The sequence below is a fragment of the Hakea prostrata genome, chromosome 1, assembly GCF_041222555.1.
Source record: "Hakea prostrata isolate BN-2017 chromosome 1, UWA_Hpros_2, whole genome shotgun sequence".
Classification (NCBI taxonomy): Eukaryota; Viridiplantae; Streptophyta; class Magnoliopsida; order Proteales; family Proteaceae; genus Hakea; species Hakea prostrata.
Genome location: NC_142600.1, coordinates 4,304,854 through 4,323,282, shown reverse-complemented (window position 1 = coordinate 4,323,282; position 18,429 = coordinate 4,304,854). Strand labels below are relative to the sequence as shown.

Genomic DNA, 18,429 nt, shown 5'->3' with positions numbered 1-18,429 from the left:
TCCAAGGCTGCATAGATGCGCTCCTTTTGGTAACCAGCATATGGACACTGAAACTTGCATAACCTTAAAGGAGAAATCAATAATGGCAAAATGAAAATTATAGACAGACGGTGCGTCATAACCAACCCAAGTGTTCTTTCTTTATGATCTCTTCTTGGTAATCAGATGGAATAGTATTTGTTGTAACATGGGGATGGAAGGCAGCTTGTTTAAGGATTAGAAATTATCAATAGCACGGATTTATTGAGAAACCTCATCACTTTTATTCATGTGAAGAGACAATTAATAGTTATCCGTTACAGGCATTACAAAAATCTCAGAATCTAAGCGATGGATCATTCAGCTGCAGTGACAGGTCATGAACAAGAACCAGCCAATTCTAGATGATCACTCCTAGATAACGGAGACCAACTAGAAACTTCCTAAATAGCACTGCCACCTACCAAAATTTACATTTCTTGGTTTCAGGAAATATATCCCCTGCTAACATATTCACCATGCCAGTGCAATACTATTCTGCTGGGAAGAACATTATTCGGTTGGAAGGCATAGCATCTTCATTTCTACTAAATAGAAAGTTGATATGTACATACTGCCCCGACATACTAATGGATAATCTTTTGAATCTCATCAATCAACTGCAACCGGCTCTGGGGCTCCACCTGCATTGAATTTGCATAATAACTTAAGAAAACCCTACAAGATACTTAACACAAAAACAGAAAATGAAAAGTGGATGAATGTAAACCACAGATTAAAAGCACTCTGAAAGCTCACCTTGGACAAGAGCGCAGCAAGACCTTGTGGCAGAGCTTGTAAGTCCAACGCAGATTCACCAAGACTTGATAGTTGATGCACTACCTTCTGCACCCGCAACTCCTGCAAGTGTTCCTCATAGTTCCTTGGATCATCTTTCCATGTTAAGAAAGCTTCATCATCTACCCAAGCATCCTTCCCGACTTCGATGGGCTTAGAAGCCAGGAACCACCTCTTGATCAAATCCATTGCTACTTTGTGAGACAGCTGGTCACCAGCAGCATTCCTCACTGTTCTGATCAACGCATCCTCCGTGACCCTGCGGTATAGCCTCTTGTAAAAGAATGCCCTGGAATTACTCCAGTCCACAACTTGTTTGATTACCCCCTTGGCAGCCATCCGAAGGGAGGTATCATGCAACTCAGCAAAACGAGTGGCTATCTGAGTGTATATTGGGAGTAGCTGCTTCTCACGAGATTTTATCTGCTGTTGTAGATCATCTGCTGCACCAAGAGGCCCACTGCGTTTGGCTTCCTGAAGCCTTGCCTTCAAGCTGATTAGCTGTTGATCAAGCCTACCCATGCAATCCAGCAGCTCCTTTGTCCTGAACTTGATCTCAATCATTCCCTCCGGTTCAAGAACATTGCCTTTGGCTGTCCTTTCAGCATACATTTCAATGTGATCTGGATTTATCTTACTGTCTACAACAACCCATGCCCCACCACGGAGCTCACCCATCATTGGAATATACACAAAGACAGGCTGATTGTATGTTCGAAGATTCTCAACAATAGTTGATCCAGCCTGAAGTATCCCTTCAAAGAGATCTCTTTGCCCACCTGAGAAGCCTCTCCAGTTAGCAAGAATGAAAAGTGGAAGTTCTTCTCTGTTGAAATCTAGCAGTGCCTGAGATGTTTTGCTTGCAGAATCAGGAAACCATACTTGACCTGCTTGAGGAACAACCCTCTCATGGGAATCAAGTTGACCAGGGTCAGCAGGGATAATTTGCATCACAGTCTGTGTTTCAACAGCAACAATTCCTACAGGGATCCCCCCAAGCTTTGCCCTTCCAGTTACTACTGTCCTGGCCCAGCCTTCCAAAGTCTCCACAAAGCTATCCTTGTCAAACATACCTCCGAGCCATTTCCCATTACCATCCACAATACCACAGATTTCTGCACGAGGATCACAAGAGTTTTCGGGAAAGTACTCAACAGGCCTCTCTGGAGGGTCCAAGGGCTTCAAGATAGGGAGGGGTCCACCTATGTGACTAGGCACATAGCTGAGCCACTTCAAAATAGCTGAAACACCTTCAAGATCATCTGAGACAGTCAGATGAACAACACCATTTGTTGCCATGATTTTCGGCCCACCAAGTTGCATGTGGGAGCTGTATACCTCCCGTCCCAGAAGTTTGTTCAGTGCAGAGAATCCTGTCAAAATTATAGGCTGGTCAAGCCTCTGGATACAACGCATACCAAGCCGAGCAAGGTAAGCACCTATTCCAACAGTTCGGCCAGTCACATAGGTTAATGTAAAAGTTTCCTTGTATGCTCTTGAATAAGCACCCGCAATGGCTCCACTACCAGTTAAGTTTTCGACTCCCAACCCGTCTTCTTTCCCAACAATGGTATCTATGACCCATCTGGTTTCTCCAGTTTCCATCTTCAACTCATGGGCTATCACAGAAGATCCAATACGTGCAAAATCTTCAGGAGTTAGATACACATACTGAAACCCTCGTTCTGGACTAGATTCATCAGACCATCCAACTTTAAAGCAAGCTTTTACTTCCTCAGCCACACCAATACGGGCTCCAGAGTTTGCTGCCAAATAAATCAAAGGTAACTTCTTATCACAAGCTAGATTAGTTACAGCCTGGAAGAAAGCATCCTCTCTTGGGCCAAATGACCCCGCTTTGAAAGTCACATCATTTGCTACAACCAGAATGGTCCTTCCACTGGGGAACTCAGGAGTAGACATCTCAACACACCAGGCTACCATGCCCACATCATTAAGCCCTGGTGGGCGCACAACAGAAACAAGCGGTGTGTCCCAGGAACCCTGCTTATCAGCAAACATAAGCTCTGCTACCTTGACAATGTCCTTGTCCATGAATTTGTTAGGTCCTGGTAAATGGGATGCCCATGCCCGTTTCGAGGCCGTCTCAAACGCCTGCAAAGATCTTAGAATGAGATCTAAATCTCTACCATTATGAATTCCACAGAAATTACCCTATTATGCAATGAATACAATAGGATTGAAGGTTTCACCAGGGGGAAATCATAGCAGTATGTGGTGTTGCTTTTCCTTGCCAGAAGACGTTTCCGGTCAAGAACTCCCAAAGGCTGATAACGTGCAGCCACTGGTACATCATGCAAAGGACCCAAAACAGATAAAACTGAATGGTAGACCACTTCATGTTTGCTGGAATCCTCCACTTCTCGGTATATCTGCAATTTGCGTGCATAGTAAGCAGCAAGGAACAAACACAGGTACACCCCAGAATAAAATAATTTCAAGATTCTTGTGAGTTTTCTATTAGCGGCAACAGAAAAGGATCTGGATTAACTAAATGCTTTACTTGAGCATACACTAAATGAAGTAGTTTATGATTTACTTTTAAAGCCCACATGTTCTTGTTTAATTTTTCCTTCAGGCAGCATTTAAATGCATATGTGCATGTGTGTGTGTGCACATACATGCGTACTGTCTGCATGTGAGAGAGAGAGAGAGAGAGAGAGAGAGAGAGAGAGAGCTTGCTACGGTGTCAATGCAGAAGCCCTCAAAATGGTAGTCTGAACAATTCACACTGGGGTGCACTCTCTTTGTTCATTAAGTTTTCTCTAACAGTCAACCACAACCTTCTTATTCTATTTAAATTTTATTCATGCCACAGTACGAATTATGATTGCCCCAGCATGACTAATGGGTTAGTCCCTTGAGAAGTGCCCAATAAATAATCAGCATAGATTTGTAGTGCATATTGGCTAATTGTGTCTTCTTCGATTCTCATCTCACCAAATTCCCTGATGCATAATGTAAAATTTTGTGATAGATCATCAAAAAACATGTGGAAACTCACATGAACATGACACGTATGACCGGTTACATTTGTAACCACAACCCGCCAAGCACCACTAGCAGGGCCAGCAGATGACAACCAGAGTTTCACTTCCCACTCACAAACACCAAGCCGATGCATCCTTACACCAACAGAAAGATGGATCTCATGTGCCATCTCTTCCAAGATGATCCCAATGTCAGCTTCTTCTTTGCCAGCATCTAAATTAACTCTCCTGGCAATGATGTCATAAATGAAAAGTTATAATGAATTTATAACCAACTCATGTAATACTATCACATAAGATAAAGCATAGTTCAGTACCTGGAGTAAGAGACAAGATCATCTACTTGTTGCTCCCGTAGAATACAGAGATACATATGGGCATGGTCAGATTTGATAGTGTCATTGTGTACAAGTAGTTCTAGTTCCTCCAGTGCACCTACTAAGGACCTCAGAATGCTCCTTGAAGTAAAAGATGTAGCCAGCTGTGCATCACCAGTTCTCAAATTTAAGCCTTGATACATTGAAAAACCATCACTTGAGTTGGGTTGTCGAACAAGTGTACGAAGAAACATCCTTTGGATGGGTTGTGGCTTGTCGACAACAGAATACAGGTGCCACTGGCGATCCCTTGATGGTGTGTATTTTATGTTCTCATATCCCTTAAGCTTGTCCTGTTAGACATGAGAAGGTAAAATTAGCCAAGAGGCAAGAAGATATACAACACATGCACCCCTCTCCCATAAGGGTATAAAAGGCAGAATGGACAAAAGAGGAAAGAACAAAAAAGAAAGTGTTGGATCAGGACCAGTAGAAACACAAACCAGTTCAAGAAACATGGACAACGGAGGCTCCAAGTGACGAAGTAGAGGCTCTTCTTCATAATAGACCTTTTCATGTGACCAGTGAAAGGAGTGTCTCATAGGAGCCCGCCCTTCATCCCTCTGTATGATACAACTAATAACCCCAACACCTGCAGCACGGAGACTTGACCCCATTTCTTTCTCTTTAAGTATTTTGGCCAATTTGTCAACTCTTTCCTGAGCCTGATCCTCATCACCACTGCAAAGCCAAGATGAGCTATAATGATTACTGAAGGATTTATATGCCAATTACTAAACTAACCATTACAATAGCTACACATATCCATGTGACATATTTTCAGGATAAGGATAAGGAAACCCAAAACCATTTCAATCAAAAGTTAATATCTGCATTGTGTAAATAGTAAAGAATTGTGCTTCCTATTTCAAATAAAAAATCAAAGTCCTCAACATATTGAAGTAATGAGAATCTATTTGAAATGGAAGACTGAATTTAAACGTTTTAAAACGTTAGAAAGAGGAGAATGGTTTCGCACGAGGAGTTATGCACTTGGAATTCACATTTTTATTGAATTTGAAACATGATAATAACCAAGTAAAAAAAGGTAAGGCAGCACATACCTATCTTGCAGTAAACTCATCTGGTTGTTGATGCCCACCAATGATACATGCAGCATATTACCATGTCTATCTAGTTCCAAGTTTCCATTTTGTGACATATCACAAGGACTGTGATTAGTTTCCTTTAGTGCAGCACTAATTGCCATTGGTAGAAATTGAAGTGATTTGATGATAACCATGGCTCCCCAATTCCTCTCACTGTGTTTCTGAACCACTGGTTTATCAGAAGTTTGGTCTTCTAATCCATAACTTTTCTCAATATGTTCTTCAGAGAACTCCCATGATGCAATAAGACCAGATCTATGCCACTGCATCCTGACACTCCCCTTCACCAGGTAGGGCTGAGAAAGGACAGAGTTTATTAGATGAAGATTAAACTCGATTAAGGAAAGAAAGAGAGGAAAAAAATAAACAATAAAAAAGGGAAGAAGGATAAAACTATGGTACCTGGTACAGCCTACGGACATAAGTCTCAACAACCCGCCTTTGAAGAGTGTGGTCACCGTGATCAAACAGACCCACAAGTGCATCTTCCACTGCCAAAGGAGCGCTCACCAGATCCTCCATCCTTTCATTAATGGCGCTCTTTCTCCGAGGAGTATCCATATTTTCACCTTCTTCTGTAAACATTTCTAGCTCAGAGAGGCTTCTAGCAATGTTTGAACGAAGTTCACTCAGCTTGGTTTGTTCAAGCAGCTGGCTTGCCTTCAATGCCAACTGAAAAAGGACAAAAGTATGCAATCATACTTTAGAATCTCTTTTTCATTTTCTATTTCATTATATGGTAACTAAAAATGTTTTATTAAGAAATGGAAAAACAAAAAATTAAGTAAGTAAATGAGAAAACCATCTGTGTCGCAACAAATACAAACATAAACTTTTCCCATTAATTGGGATTCCCCTCATAGGAAACATAGCAGCATGAAAAGTTATAGATCCAATAGCTCAGTGGAGTTCAGACCTCAGAATAACTTGTGTGGTTAAGAGCAGAAAAACGTATCAGCTTTTCTCTGTATGCAGCAGGGTTAGGGTAAACCAATGCTTCCATGAGTCGTAATATCAGCTTATTTTTCCTCCGAACACCCTGCAAAGTGACATGTAGTACAACAATTTTATTCACCCCAAAAAACATGTAGTAAAAAAATTAAGAGAAGCATCCAGGGAAATATCGACGAGTCAGAGAAAGGAAGCAAGTAAATGATATAGCTTCTTAGTAAGAATCAGTGACTAATACAAAATCATTGCAGATACCTGATGAGAGAGCACTATGTCCACCACCTTCAGAAGATCTTTCTTATATTGAAGCCGGAGACGTTCAATTACATCAGCCTGGAGAAAATAGGAGCACCAGAATTAGGACCATCAGAATCAGGAAAATGCAATTAGGATTTTCTCAGTTCCTCACCAAGTCCGTCCATATATTTTCTAGAACTGGATTAGGTAGGACGGCATTATTTATGTTGAAACAACTACCTGAATGTTGTCGCTAAATAATTCTTCAATAGAGAGGTATTCCTCAAAAAGAGATTGAACAATAATGCGAGCATGACTCTCTCTTCCACCCTCATAAGATTTCACAAGATTCATGAGAGGTTCTACAAGCCTCTCCTGGGTTGCTTTTTCTTTATCAGGGCAAGACAAGAGATGTGCCTGGAGAGAAATGTACCCATAAATACCCAAAATTTACATATCCTTCCAAAGAAATAATAATGTAAATGTGAACAGGATATTAACCTCTAGAACACCATGCAATAATTTGGCTGGGAAGTCAACATTCTTCTGGGAGTCTGATATTCCTTCGTACTCTTTATACACAACATCAAACTGAATTCCCCATAAAACCAAACGCAAATTACCTTAGTTCAAAACTTTCAATCAATGTGAACAACCAAACATGAGATCATTAATAGTGGGGGGAGGGAGGGAATCATTAGATGAAATACTGACCTCATTTTTTAGATCTTTTGGAAGGCGGGTTGCCAGAACAGCCATGCATTCTTGCCACTGAAGGAAAGGCAGCTCTGGGCTATCCAAGCAGTTGAGCAAATCTTGCACAACCTGAAAAATGAGTACCGGAAAATGAAATTGGACTTTGAATTCAACCAATAAGAACATTAATGGCTTCCCAGCCTTTAGAATATGTTATGAAGATTAATTCAAAGGTACCCAAATACCACAAAAAAATACTTCTCCAAAGGTGCTACCCTGCAAGGAAACAAGTACTCACTTGATCAATGTTATGCTCATAGCCTGCAAGAATCATACGAGCAGCATTCAAACTTGCAGCACATCTCTGATGAACCTTTCCAGAGACAGCAGTTGGAGGCCCCAGCACTGGAAAGCTCCCTGTGAAAGGTTCAGCCTTCCTAACAGCTGATGGGTCATCCAGATCAAGCCTTGCTATAAGGTCACCAGCCTTCAGGGAATTGAATCCAATGTCAAAATCCAGACTAGACAGAAAAAAGTAAATATGTAAAATCTAAATCTATAGTTCCCCCACTAAGATGGAAGGAGTTTACCTGCATGGCCTGACCTTCTGACATCTTGAAATGGATAACTCCAGAAGCCGGTAGTAGAAGTGGCATGCACATCTTCATAACCTCCACTTCTGCATATGGTGTGTCAGCTTCAACATGGCTACCATCCTGAAGCAAGAAACGAAGAAGCTTGCATGGTGTCTCTGCGACTAACTTAGATGGATCATGATCGTTCTGGAGAAAAAGGAGATAGTGATCTCATATAAATGGGCAATCTAAATGTAAAATGGTAGCAAGACCAAAAGAATAATCAGCAGTACCTGCAACAAGCAAGTTCTTCCATCTATGAGAAGACGAGTACCAGCTGCCTCTTCCTCTGCATATATCACATGACTGTTTCCATCCAACTGTGGCAAATGTAGTTACTCATTAGAGTGCTGGTTCAATAACATCATCCCTTACACAATTTCTCACATGGTGCTATGAACTAAGATTCTGAAATAATGCATCCATATGCTTTTTCCTTTCACAAATGGCTTTGCATAAAAAATGCAAATCCTAAAAGAGTGTTGAGAGTAATGGATAGTATTAAAATTACTACTGCAAATTCTTTACATGCTATAAAAGACCAAAACGTTGTCTGGCTGAATTTGGGCATTAAGGAAACAATTCAGTGGTAGCTGAAATGAGAAATGCTTGGATGAATGGCTAGGAAAAACATAATTAGAAAAGATAATAGGAAACAAGTGAGTATTAGCATAGGGAAGGTTGCAAGATAGTCATTAGAAATAGTTCATCCCTGCTAATAAGACCACTGGATTCAACAGAAAAAACATGGTGCAAATTAGGGGGCATAAAAAGAAAAAGTGGGAGGCCAAGAGGACGTGGTTGGAGTGGTCAGCAAAGAAAAACAAGTTTAAAGATACTGACAGACAGTACCTAAATAAAGTAGAATAACAAAGCAAGACTCAACTAGCCTACAACAAACAGCTAGGATAAGGCTTGGTGAGATAAGTTAAGACAGTCTCGGTGCCTAGGAATGTTTAATGAAAATTTAATTTTTTAAAACAAAAAAAAAAGTTGGGAATACTCAGCTCATCTAAACTAGGCATTTTTCAAGAAAAAACTGAACATAGAATTTTTTTATTTTTTATTTTTTAAATTCAAGTTTATCTTGTCAAAATATCAACATGTTAAGTGTGTCTAAATCACATCACAAACAAAGCAGCTCCATACACGTGCATTATCTTTCTTTTTTTTCTACAATTTCCTGCTGTGACTGTTAATTGGTAATTTATAAAATTCTATCTGGGTGAAGTATCAGTTTGTGAACTTCAATCAAGTATAATCATTAAAAATTGTTCATCACGTTTCAAATCAACTCTATCTCTCCAAGGACAACTCCACGTGTTACCTGGGACTTTAAAAAGGATAATTATGGTATACGGTCAAAATGCTTTTGCATAAAATGTAAGCTACCAGTTTTCAGAATGCTAAAAGAAGTATCTAAAAATCATCTACTTAACAAAACTTTACAGAGCTTCAAGTGAATATCTTGAAATTATCTTATAGGCTTGTAGCTGACACCATCATCTAAAAACTATCTGTATGTTTCCAATTTCTGATATTTCATTGAATATGTATGGCTGACTACTTAATAAAGAAAAACCCATAGGAAACTGTCCAATATAAATATCCGTAAAAACTACTAGACATTAGATATTAAACCATTCACCGAGGAGTGAAGTGATTCCTACAGGTTTACCAGGAAAAAGAAAAGGAGTACTTGAAAGGACTATAACCTGAACAAATCTACTTTTCCAGGGTCCTTGGCATGGGAGACTAGCCTCAGAGCCATTCTGCACCCCCTTCCCCCACCCCCCCCCCCCCACCCCAAAAAAAAAAAAAAAAAACTAAGTGGCTTCTGTCAAACTTGAACCTGCATGTTCATATTAGGAGTCAACAATCCCATTGGAACCTATTGAATATTAAAATATCCTTAATAATATCTAATAACAGAGATTGTGTACCATTATACAGAAAGGACTATTTTAACATGATAAACAGAATTAAATGCTTGCCTGCATCAAGAGACCTCCATCACGCAAAGTATGTATCTCCGTTTCTATCTCTGATTCGTTCATCCTCAACCTATAATTTCCTGGCCCTCCTTTTACCATTTCAATCTAGAGAACAGAATTTCGCAGACTTTGTGAATACGATAAATATTTCAACAATCTAAACTTCAAAATGCTTTGAAGAAATAGATAGCACTTTATGGCTATGGGTGATATTCACACACTTACTGTGTATTTGCAACCTTCAATGTTCAAAGAAACTTGAGAGTGGACAAGTGATATATGCTGCAATTAAGAAAAGCTGGTATTAGTAAAATAACAGCCCACAAAATGCCTGTTAACCTAAACAGGGTATGGGACATTGCATCACCTTAGGTGGAATTTGGCCTTTTTCAAGATAACCAACATAATCAGAAACCACGGCTGTACTGCTGGTTAATGCCTTATAAAGAGCCCCTCCAACAACTGAGAGATACCAAGGAGGTCTCTCTGCTCTAACCCTCATGGCAATTCTGCTATCCAGCCAGCCTGTGTGGATTTTGTTATCCCTGTACTCAGAAGCCTGCATTAAAACTTTTTATTTGAACTGGTCTCTGTTTCATAGATGATTAAAATTACAAGAGTTGAAGCATAGTATCCTCAAAGACCAAGAGTTTTACATGTAAAAGATCAATAGTGTAATCAACATTTGTTCGAATTTCGCCTCGAATTTGGATTTCCTTTAGCCCAAGAACCATATTTGCAATGGCCAAAGCTCTTGACTCTCCAAAAGCAAAAACATGTCCTGAAATTAAAAATATTATATTCAGAGACAAAGATCATCTACGAGGTCCCATATACTGACATGTTTAGTGTCACCATATCTAGTTATCAAGACCAGAGTATACTGATACAAACAAACTTATAGTGCATGAAGTGTCTGGGATATGTGCTTCCCCTGAATTAAATTCATTATCACCAACTCACAACTAGTTCCTAGTACATAGTCAATGAAAATACACAAGTTTCTTTGAGTTTTTAATGAGAATCTTACTAAAATGAAGTTTAATCATGTCAGTTGCTCCACTGAATCTTGTACAATGTGTACAACAACAATGATAACAGCTATGAGAAACTAAAATTCAAAGCAGGCAAGAAGGAATATGGTCCACATCCATGTCCACAAATTGAGCTATGAAAGTTAGAACCCTTTTTAGATTATCACATCCATACCCATATGGAGATTAAAAGAGGCAGTTTGGTGCAACAGTAAGGTTGAGTCTGCAGACATCTTCTTTACAAAAGAGGAGGTATGGCTGCATATATTATGAGCCTTTCCCGAGCCAATAATCGCAGTAGCCTAGTGCACCTAGTGTGCCCTTTGTATCAGAATTCAAACAAACTAGTATCCATTTTTGAATGCACAAATAACACAACATTATATGAAGGTGGGTGCACCTAAAGTCAACTAGATGACTGGACTAAGAATTCACCAAGCATAAATGATGCTTGAACAAGTTACTGCATCTAATTAAACATATCAAAGAATGATCTTGTACAAGTTACTGCATCTAATTAAACATATCAAAGAATGACATGCCCTAGAGATGTTTGACTGGCATTTAAAGCTCTAGAACAATTCAGGTCTATATTTGAGCTTAATTGTCTCCCTTTCCCACTTAAAATCATGCAGAACCTATTAGTTGCAGGATGAATAAGTGGTGTAAGATTTGTCTACAAAAAGATGGAACACACTGTGCAAAGAAGCAATTGCTCACCAAATTGAGAATCTGAGAATTCATGAATGCCACCACCAGACTGCAGATCATAATGATGTTACATCAGTCACTATTAATTTCTAGCCTTTTAGAAGGAAAAACCATTCACATAAGTTATTTGAAGACATACCTTAACAGAAAAGTATGCCCATACATTTGGTTTGCTTTTGAAACTCAGTTCCTAGAGAAAGTCAAAAAATTCCAATTAGACTCATCATAGAAGTCAAAAAAAAAAAAAAAAAAAAAAAAAGGGGAGGAGAGTTTCTTGCTGTCACAAATTCTAACCTGGACTTTTCCACTAGTAGGCTTGAAACCATCATCTGGGTCTTCACTTGTTACACGCACGGCTACACAGTGGCCTTTTGGCTTGACAGACTCCGCCTTATCAAAATCAAATGGAGTGGCCCCAATTGATGTTCTCTTCCAAGCATCATAACCTCCACCATGTTCCTTTCCATAAAACCGCCTTATTTCTGATTAGGAGAAGAAGAGAAACACAAATTTGCATCAATATGAAGTCCACCACTAAGGGAATAAGCTACAAAATACACTGTAGAATCATATGACCTAACCTGGTATATGCCAGAGAGGAATGCCCATTCCAACAGCAACTTGAGCTGCTGGAAGACTTACTTCAGCAATCCACTCGGTGACAGGATGCTCTACCTGAAATTAAATAATTTGACAAATTTCAGAAAGAAGTTGCATGGTGTTTTAGCAAGAAATTTTGACCAGAACTCAACAATACCCATCAACATAGACAAGCCTATACGAATCAATTGAACCATTTAAGCCATATTAATCCCAGTACATTATCTAGCTTTACATGTCCATTGGGTGTACAGTACATGGCAACCCTCCTAAGACCATTACCTCCAGGTTCCAATGGGACAATGTAATATGCTCCTATGGTTTCTAGGATACGTAGCACAGAAACTTATCTAGAATCTCTTGAAAACAATTATGTAAAGAACCACTAACCTGTAATCGTGGGTTGAGTTCTAAGAAATAGTACTCGCCAGTGTCCATACTGTATAGATACTCAACAGTGGCAGCACCTACATAATTCACACACTTGGCTAGCCTTCTAGCAGCCTGCTCCAGCTCCTTCACTGTTGCTGGTGGTGCTACTGTAATCGGACCCTCCTCGATAATCTGTTTGACACACGATCATATCAAGACATAGCAATGTCAGTATTATGAATGATGCTTAGAATCCATGTTCCAGAGGGAAAGAGAATTACATAAAATGGAGGCCAAAATTCTTATGGCAGTATATGGTTGTTATAACAGATCAGAATGAAAATTAGATACAGGGAAAGCATCAAGGAAAGAACTAACCTTTTGGTGCCGCCTCTGAACACTACAATCACGGCTATGCAAAGCTGCAACATTGCCATACTTATCGCAAAGTAGCTGAACTTCTAAATGCCGGCTCTAAGGTAACCAAAAGCATCATAAAGATAAGATTTTAACCAGAATAAGAATAATTTCATTGAACAGATGGGAGCGGAAGATAGCCTCACCTGGGAAGCAACCTTCATTATGAATATTGGAGAACCAGGAACTTCACCCTGAACTTGCTTGAACAATGCCTTGACCTCATCGTCATTATGAACCTGAACAGTTAAGAAGTGATCTCAAAGAGTGTGAGTTCAAAGCAGACTATATTGACATGCATAATTCTAATATAGTCAAGCCAGACATTAATCAGATTTTTCTAACATCAATAGTCACCATAAATGCAAGAGGCAAACCTTTCTTATGCCTTTACCACCACCACCCCATGACGCCTTGATCATTGCAGGGTAACCCACCACCTGACAACTAGCGAGAGCCTCCTCTGTTGTATATACACATGCTTCCCGGTAGATATCATCTGGGATGGAATCCAAGCAACTTTGTGGAGGAATTTTCACCTGCAAGAAGAAATATTAGAATATTGGAATCTGAATATCTCCCACAAGTGAAGAATTAGAACAAGACTTACATGTGACCCACTCCATGGAAGTGTTGGTACTCCTGCTGCTTGAGCAATTAGGGATGAGCCAATTTTATCTCCCAATGCTGCCATAGATGCAGCAGGTGGCCCTAGGAATATTATACCCTTTGCATCCAGAGCATCTGGCAGCTCAGGAATCTCTGATGCATGACCCCAACCAGGCCAAACAGCATTAACATGTGTTCTCTCTGCCATCTGAAGATCACCACATGCCCAAAGTGAGGATATTCAAATATAAAAACATGTTAACATTAGTTCAGAATGTTATAAAACCTCAGACAAGAAAATGGTACTCAACCACTATTAACAAGAACTCATGGAAAATCAGAAATACTTAATCTCGCAAGATTCTGCTTGAACGGAAATGGGCTGCAATCATTTTTCTTAGTTTGGAATAATTCATTACTCTAATTCCTAACTGCTGAAAATAAAAAATATAATTAATTTAAATATTGCCATAAGCATTTCTTTTAGTTTGAAATTCATTATTCTAATTCCTAACTGCTGAAAGTCAAGATTAAATTAAGTAAATATTGTTACTATTCGCTAACTAAGGCATTTTCATTTTCTGTCAAGCAGAGATTTGTCACACAGTGCAATTTTGATGGTCACCCATTTCTTTTCAACATGACTCTGTAATAATATCATCAATAAGATAATAAATAAATAAAAAGTATGCAGAGTATGACTCCCAACCTCCACAATTAGCTGCACATTAGCATAGTTGTTGTTGTTCGTCCCACCAGGAACTTCCACAAACTGATCAGCGATTCTGATATGTTCAGCATTGATTCTCATGTCTTCAGGAGTAGCCATGGCGACCAAGAGGATTGCCTTCTCAGTTCCAAAAGTTTCATAGGCCCACGTCCTGACACTACGCATAAACTTCACTGCTGCCATTCCATTGTTAGCAATTAAGATGCTGTGAATTGGATTCTTCCCTCCAAGGGCGTAGCAAAACTCATCAACCTCTGCTGATGTAGATGGATGCCTGATTGGGACTGCTCCATTTATTGCCCCATTTCCACCCAAAATTCCAGCCATTGGAGACCCTTCTAGGATTCAGACTTGCTGCAAGAACATAAAATAATCAACAAATCCGATTCTAATGGAGGAAATTCATTGTTAAACTTAAATACTCAATACTAGTTTACTTCATCCACATTATAATCTTGTACAATTTACGCCCATCACAATTTTGCGTGTCAACCTAACTCAAGAGTCTACTAAGTTCTAGATTTGATAACGAAATGAGGCTTTGCGCGGGTAAAATTAATTAAACTTCGACTAGCAGAGTCTCACCGAGATCACCGAAAAATAGCAGATCTTTGAAACAGAGGCTTTAATTAGAGGAAACGAAAATTTTGAAAAGACAGGGCACTGTTTTCTCCTGAAGAAGAATGGAACCTGGGCTTATGACTAGAAATAAAACGAACATGAAAACTGGAATCTTATACGGTAATTAGAATGAAAATGGTTAAATTACCGCAAAAAAAAAGGATGGAAACTAAATGGTTCTGGAAGAACTCAAATACATCCTTAAAATGAGTTCAGATCTCCATGCACAACATCATAGCTTGCACAAAAGATGCAAAACAACCCATCAAAGAGCCAATTCACTTCGTTGATGTTAAGAACAAATAAAGTACCCGTCTGCTAAGCGAAGAAAGGTGTTTGTAAAAGGAAGCCCACAAGTCAACGGAAAACTAAGAGCAGAGAAACAATCATAGGAAAAATGAACAAATAAAAAGAGAGAATTGGACAGAACAAGCAAATGGAGAGTAAGGTCAACTAACCTCTAACGATAGCAAGCGTATCAATAAATCTTAAAGACGCAGAAATTCGATTTCTGATACCAACTTCAAGTTCATGAGAAGCATGTCAGTCAACAAGTATGTGTTTCAGGAATCAAACGTGTAAAGCTTAGTTAGCTAAGGAATGAATGAGAGAACAAGAGAGTGAAAGGGCTTTAACGACGGTTTCACGTGTCACCTGCTCGCCTCTGTGTTCCTCTTTCCTTCGAAGTAGTTGGTAACTACCCCCTCTCGTTCTCTCTAATTTCAATATAAATCTTCTCTTCTCGCTATATCTTCTAAAACCCAAATCAGATTCGCTTCGTCTCTGCCTGTGTTTCTCAATTCTCAAGTCAAGTCTGGAAAGGCAGATAACCATCCAATCTCGTGACCCATTAAACTCCACAATTTATTCAGATTTTCAGACACCATTTTTAAAATCTTTGGTAGAGCTGGCTTGTTTTGACTGTGAGATGGGTTGGTTTGAAGACCAACCCCCCTTTCGTTTTAGAATTAAGAAGAAAGAAAATGGAAAGCAAGAGCCAAAGTGCCAACTGCCAAACAAGGACGAGACATAGCGGAATTTCAACTTTCCAAACGTAAAACTTTTACTTTTCATTTATGGATTCAGATGTTAAGTAGATTTTTCGTACTTTCATTGTCTTTTTATAAATACAGAGACATACATATCGTTTTCCATTTTCTTTCCATTATTAGTTTTTATCGAGGAATTGCTGAATGCTAAGGGGGGATTTAGGCAGGGAAAAAAAAAAACTCATACTCTTCATAGGAAAATATTTATATTTTACTATTAAATGATTGACTCAACCCAGTTGATGATATATGTATTAATTCTCATGCGATAACTTCTTAGTGGAGACGAAGACCAAGGAGGGTCCATTCTAGCCTTGAAGGGTTCAAAATTGATGATTCCAATGAAAAGTAGAAATTGAAGTTTTATTTTCCGTATTCATGGAGATAATTTTTTTGACTAATAGTTGAATGACAATTGAGGTGTTTGGTTAGTGTTGAGAGTTAGATGTATCTAAGCCTTCTTCACACTCGTTTTTTTCTCATAAATATTTTGTTGTCCATGCCCCATGGTTAGAAAATGTGGGGTTGAACATAAGATGTCATTTATGACTCAAAACATAAAATGATAATATCTAATTTAAAATAATTCATAATTGAGTTCATTCGAATTGGCAACATGGTGGGTCTCAATCGATCCGGTTCAAACTTGTTGATAACAATCGAAATCCCTCAATTTATCAAACACATTACGTTGATGTTGACTCATGAATATCTTAAAGAGTATATTGAGAAACTATAATGGGCTCACCACTAGACATTTGGACTCATGATGTGACTCGTGTGGTATTAAATAAGACCTTCATATATTACATATATATATGCTATATTGCTAGATGGTGAGAGATATTAAAAATAAAATAATTTCCTATGGAGGAGACGAATATGTGGACATGCGGAGACTCCAAAGTGGTGTCTAATTGAAAAGTCAAACTTAGTGGCTCTCGGATTATACCTAATAATAAAAATTGATTTTTCTTAGCCAATCGTTTTAAAAATTGATTATACCAAGCTATTTTTGATCAGTAGTCGATCACCAAATATACTAATACAAGTTTTGACACAAATTATGGGATTAAGCCCCCCTGGATAATAATAAAAAAATTCGATATTATACTTCTTTTTTCCTCTCTCTAATATGTTTTATTTTTTCAACAACTGGGTCTTTCAAACAAAGTTATTTTCACGTTGTTTTTTATATGGTACAAAATATTCTCCCCACATTGAAAATTTTATTTATTTTTTTATTATATTTACTTATAAAATAAAAACACATTCAGAGAATCCTACAGAGTCATTTGAATTAAGTCAAATGTCTAAAAAACCTAGTCAAAAATCAGTGGAGATTATTCCAACATCAAATATTTTGCTTAGAAATTAATAAAACGACGTACGTATGATTGATTGATTAATTCATTAGCTTATATACTTTTTATTTTTCTACTTGTTTTCATTTTATTTGTTATATTAAAAAAATTTACAAAAAACTTGTAAAACATAACCCACTTTAACCAAATTTGACAAGACTAGGTCATCAGTTATTTTGAATATCAAAGGCGGCGACACAAGCTTGGTGGGCCGTGAAAAATTGCTTGCAGCCAAGTCCAACTTAGAGCAAAGAGAAAGAGCCCACACTTCAAGGGGTATCTACGGCCCAACCCAATAGAGCCCACCTCCTCTTGATGTGAAGTTAAAAGAGAATGGGCCTGGGCTTTATCATACAGGATTGTCAAGGCCTAGTTATCTCTTGCGGTGTCAGAAACCAAACTCATATCTAGTCCATTTCTTGTAGATGTGAATGTCTTTGATAATTTGGGCTTGCATGTTAGTTCTGTGGCTTGTGTTTTTTCTTGGAGATGTGTCTCTTGCACATCTCTCTTTGTTGTGCTCAACAGTGCATACTCACACTTGACATGTGAAATATGCTAAACAGAGTAGAAGAGTACATCGAATATTTGCTTACCTTATTAAGGACATGTCAGATCAAAGGCAAAATCAAATTTACTTGAATAAAATGGCCTAAAACACATATAGAACCATCTGAGTTCAATCCATATATAAACTATGCATATATTATTGAGATGAAAATAGCCACCTCATATATAGTGAAATAACTAAATAACAACCACCCCCTCCTCCCTCCTTCGAAAAAAAAAATCAATGGTAACTAGAACAGGTCCCTAAGCCAACAAAAGAGAGCATGAAGCAACAGCTACGCCAATAAGAAGCACAAATTGAATTGAGACAGAGGTGGCGCTGTTTTCTGTCGGACCTGGAGCTGGAGCTGGTACTTCCCAGATTGATGAAGGTGAGGGAGAAGAAGCCGGTGGAGTTGGAGAAGGTGGGGAAGATGTAGCAGGTGGAGTTCCAGCAGGTGGATGAGCAATAGGCGATGGAGTTGGAGAAGGTGAATGTGCATGGCTGGGGGACGGAGATGGCGAGTGAGCTGCAATACAAAACCAA

The 18,429-nt window shown here is 38.7% G+C and overlaps 1 protein-coding gene across 1 annotated transcript; it reads right to left on the bottom strand.

Annotated features, from left to right (window-relative positions):
- Window positions 1–209: 209 nt before the first annotated feature.
- On the bottom strand, window positions 210–15,948 carry LOC149026810 (acetyl-CoA carboxylase 1-like). Its single transcript, XM_089156439.1, has 31 exons — window positions 15,379–15,948; window positions 14,279–14,653; window positions 13,571–13,777; window positions 13,338–13,499; window positions 13,107–13,199; window positions 12,922–13,017; window positions 12,562–12,735; window positions 12,153–12,246; window positions 11,866–12,053; window positions 11,711–11,761; window positions 11,581–11,620; window positions 10,483–10,607; window positions 10,194–10,385; window positions 10,052–10,108; window positions 9,827–9,931; window positions 8,066–8,152; window positions 7,788–7,979; window positions 7,496–7,684; window positions 7,216–7,326; window positions 7,003–7,092; window positions 6,742–6,918; window positions 6,520–6,597; window positions 6,230–6,352; window positions 5,716–5,985; window positions 5,269–5,609; window positions 4,648–4,885; window positions 4,145–4,497; window positions 3,842–4,055; window positions 3,030–3,209; window positions 778–2,931; window positions 210–662 (listed from the first exon to the last, which is right to left on the bottom strand). Exons 2-31 carry the CDS (start codon window positions 14,624–14,626, stop codon window positions 606–608), a joined length of 6,786 nt encoding a protein of 2,261 aa, XP_089012565.1. The 5' UTR covers window positions 14,627–14,653; window positions 15,379–15,948; the 3' UTR covers window positions 210–605.
- Window positions 15,949–18,429: the final 2,481 nt, after the last annotated feature.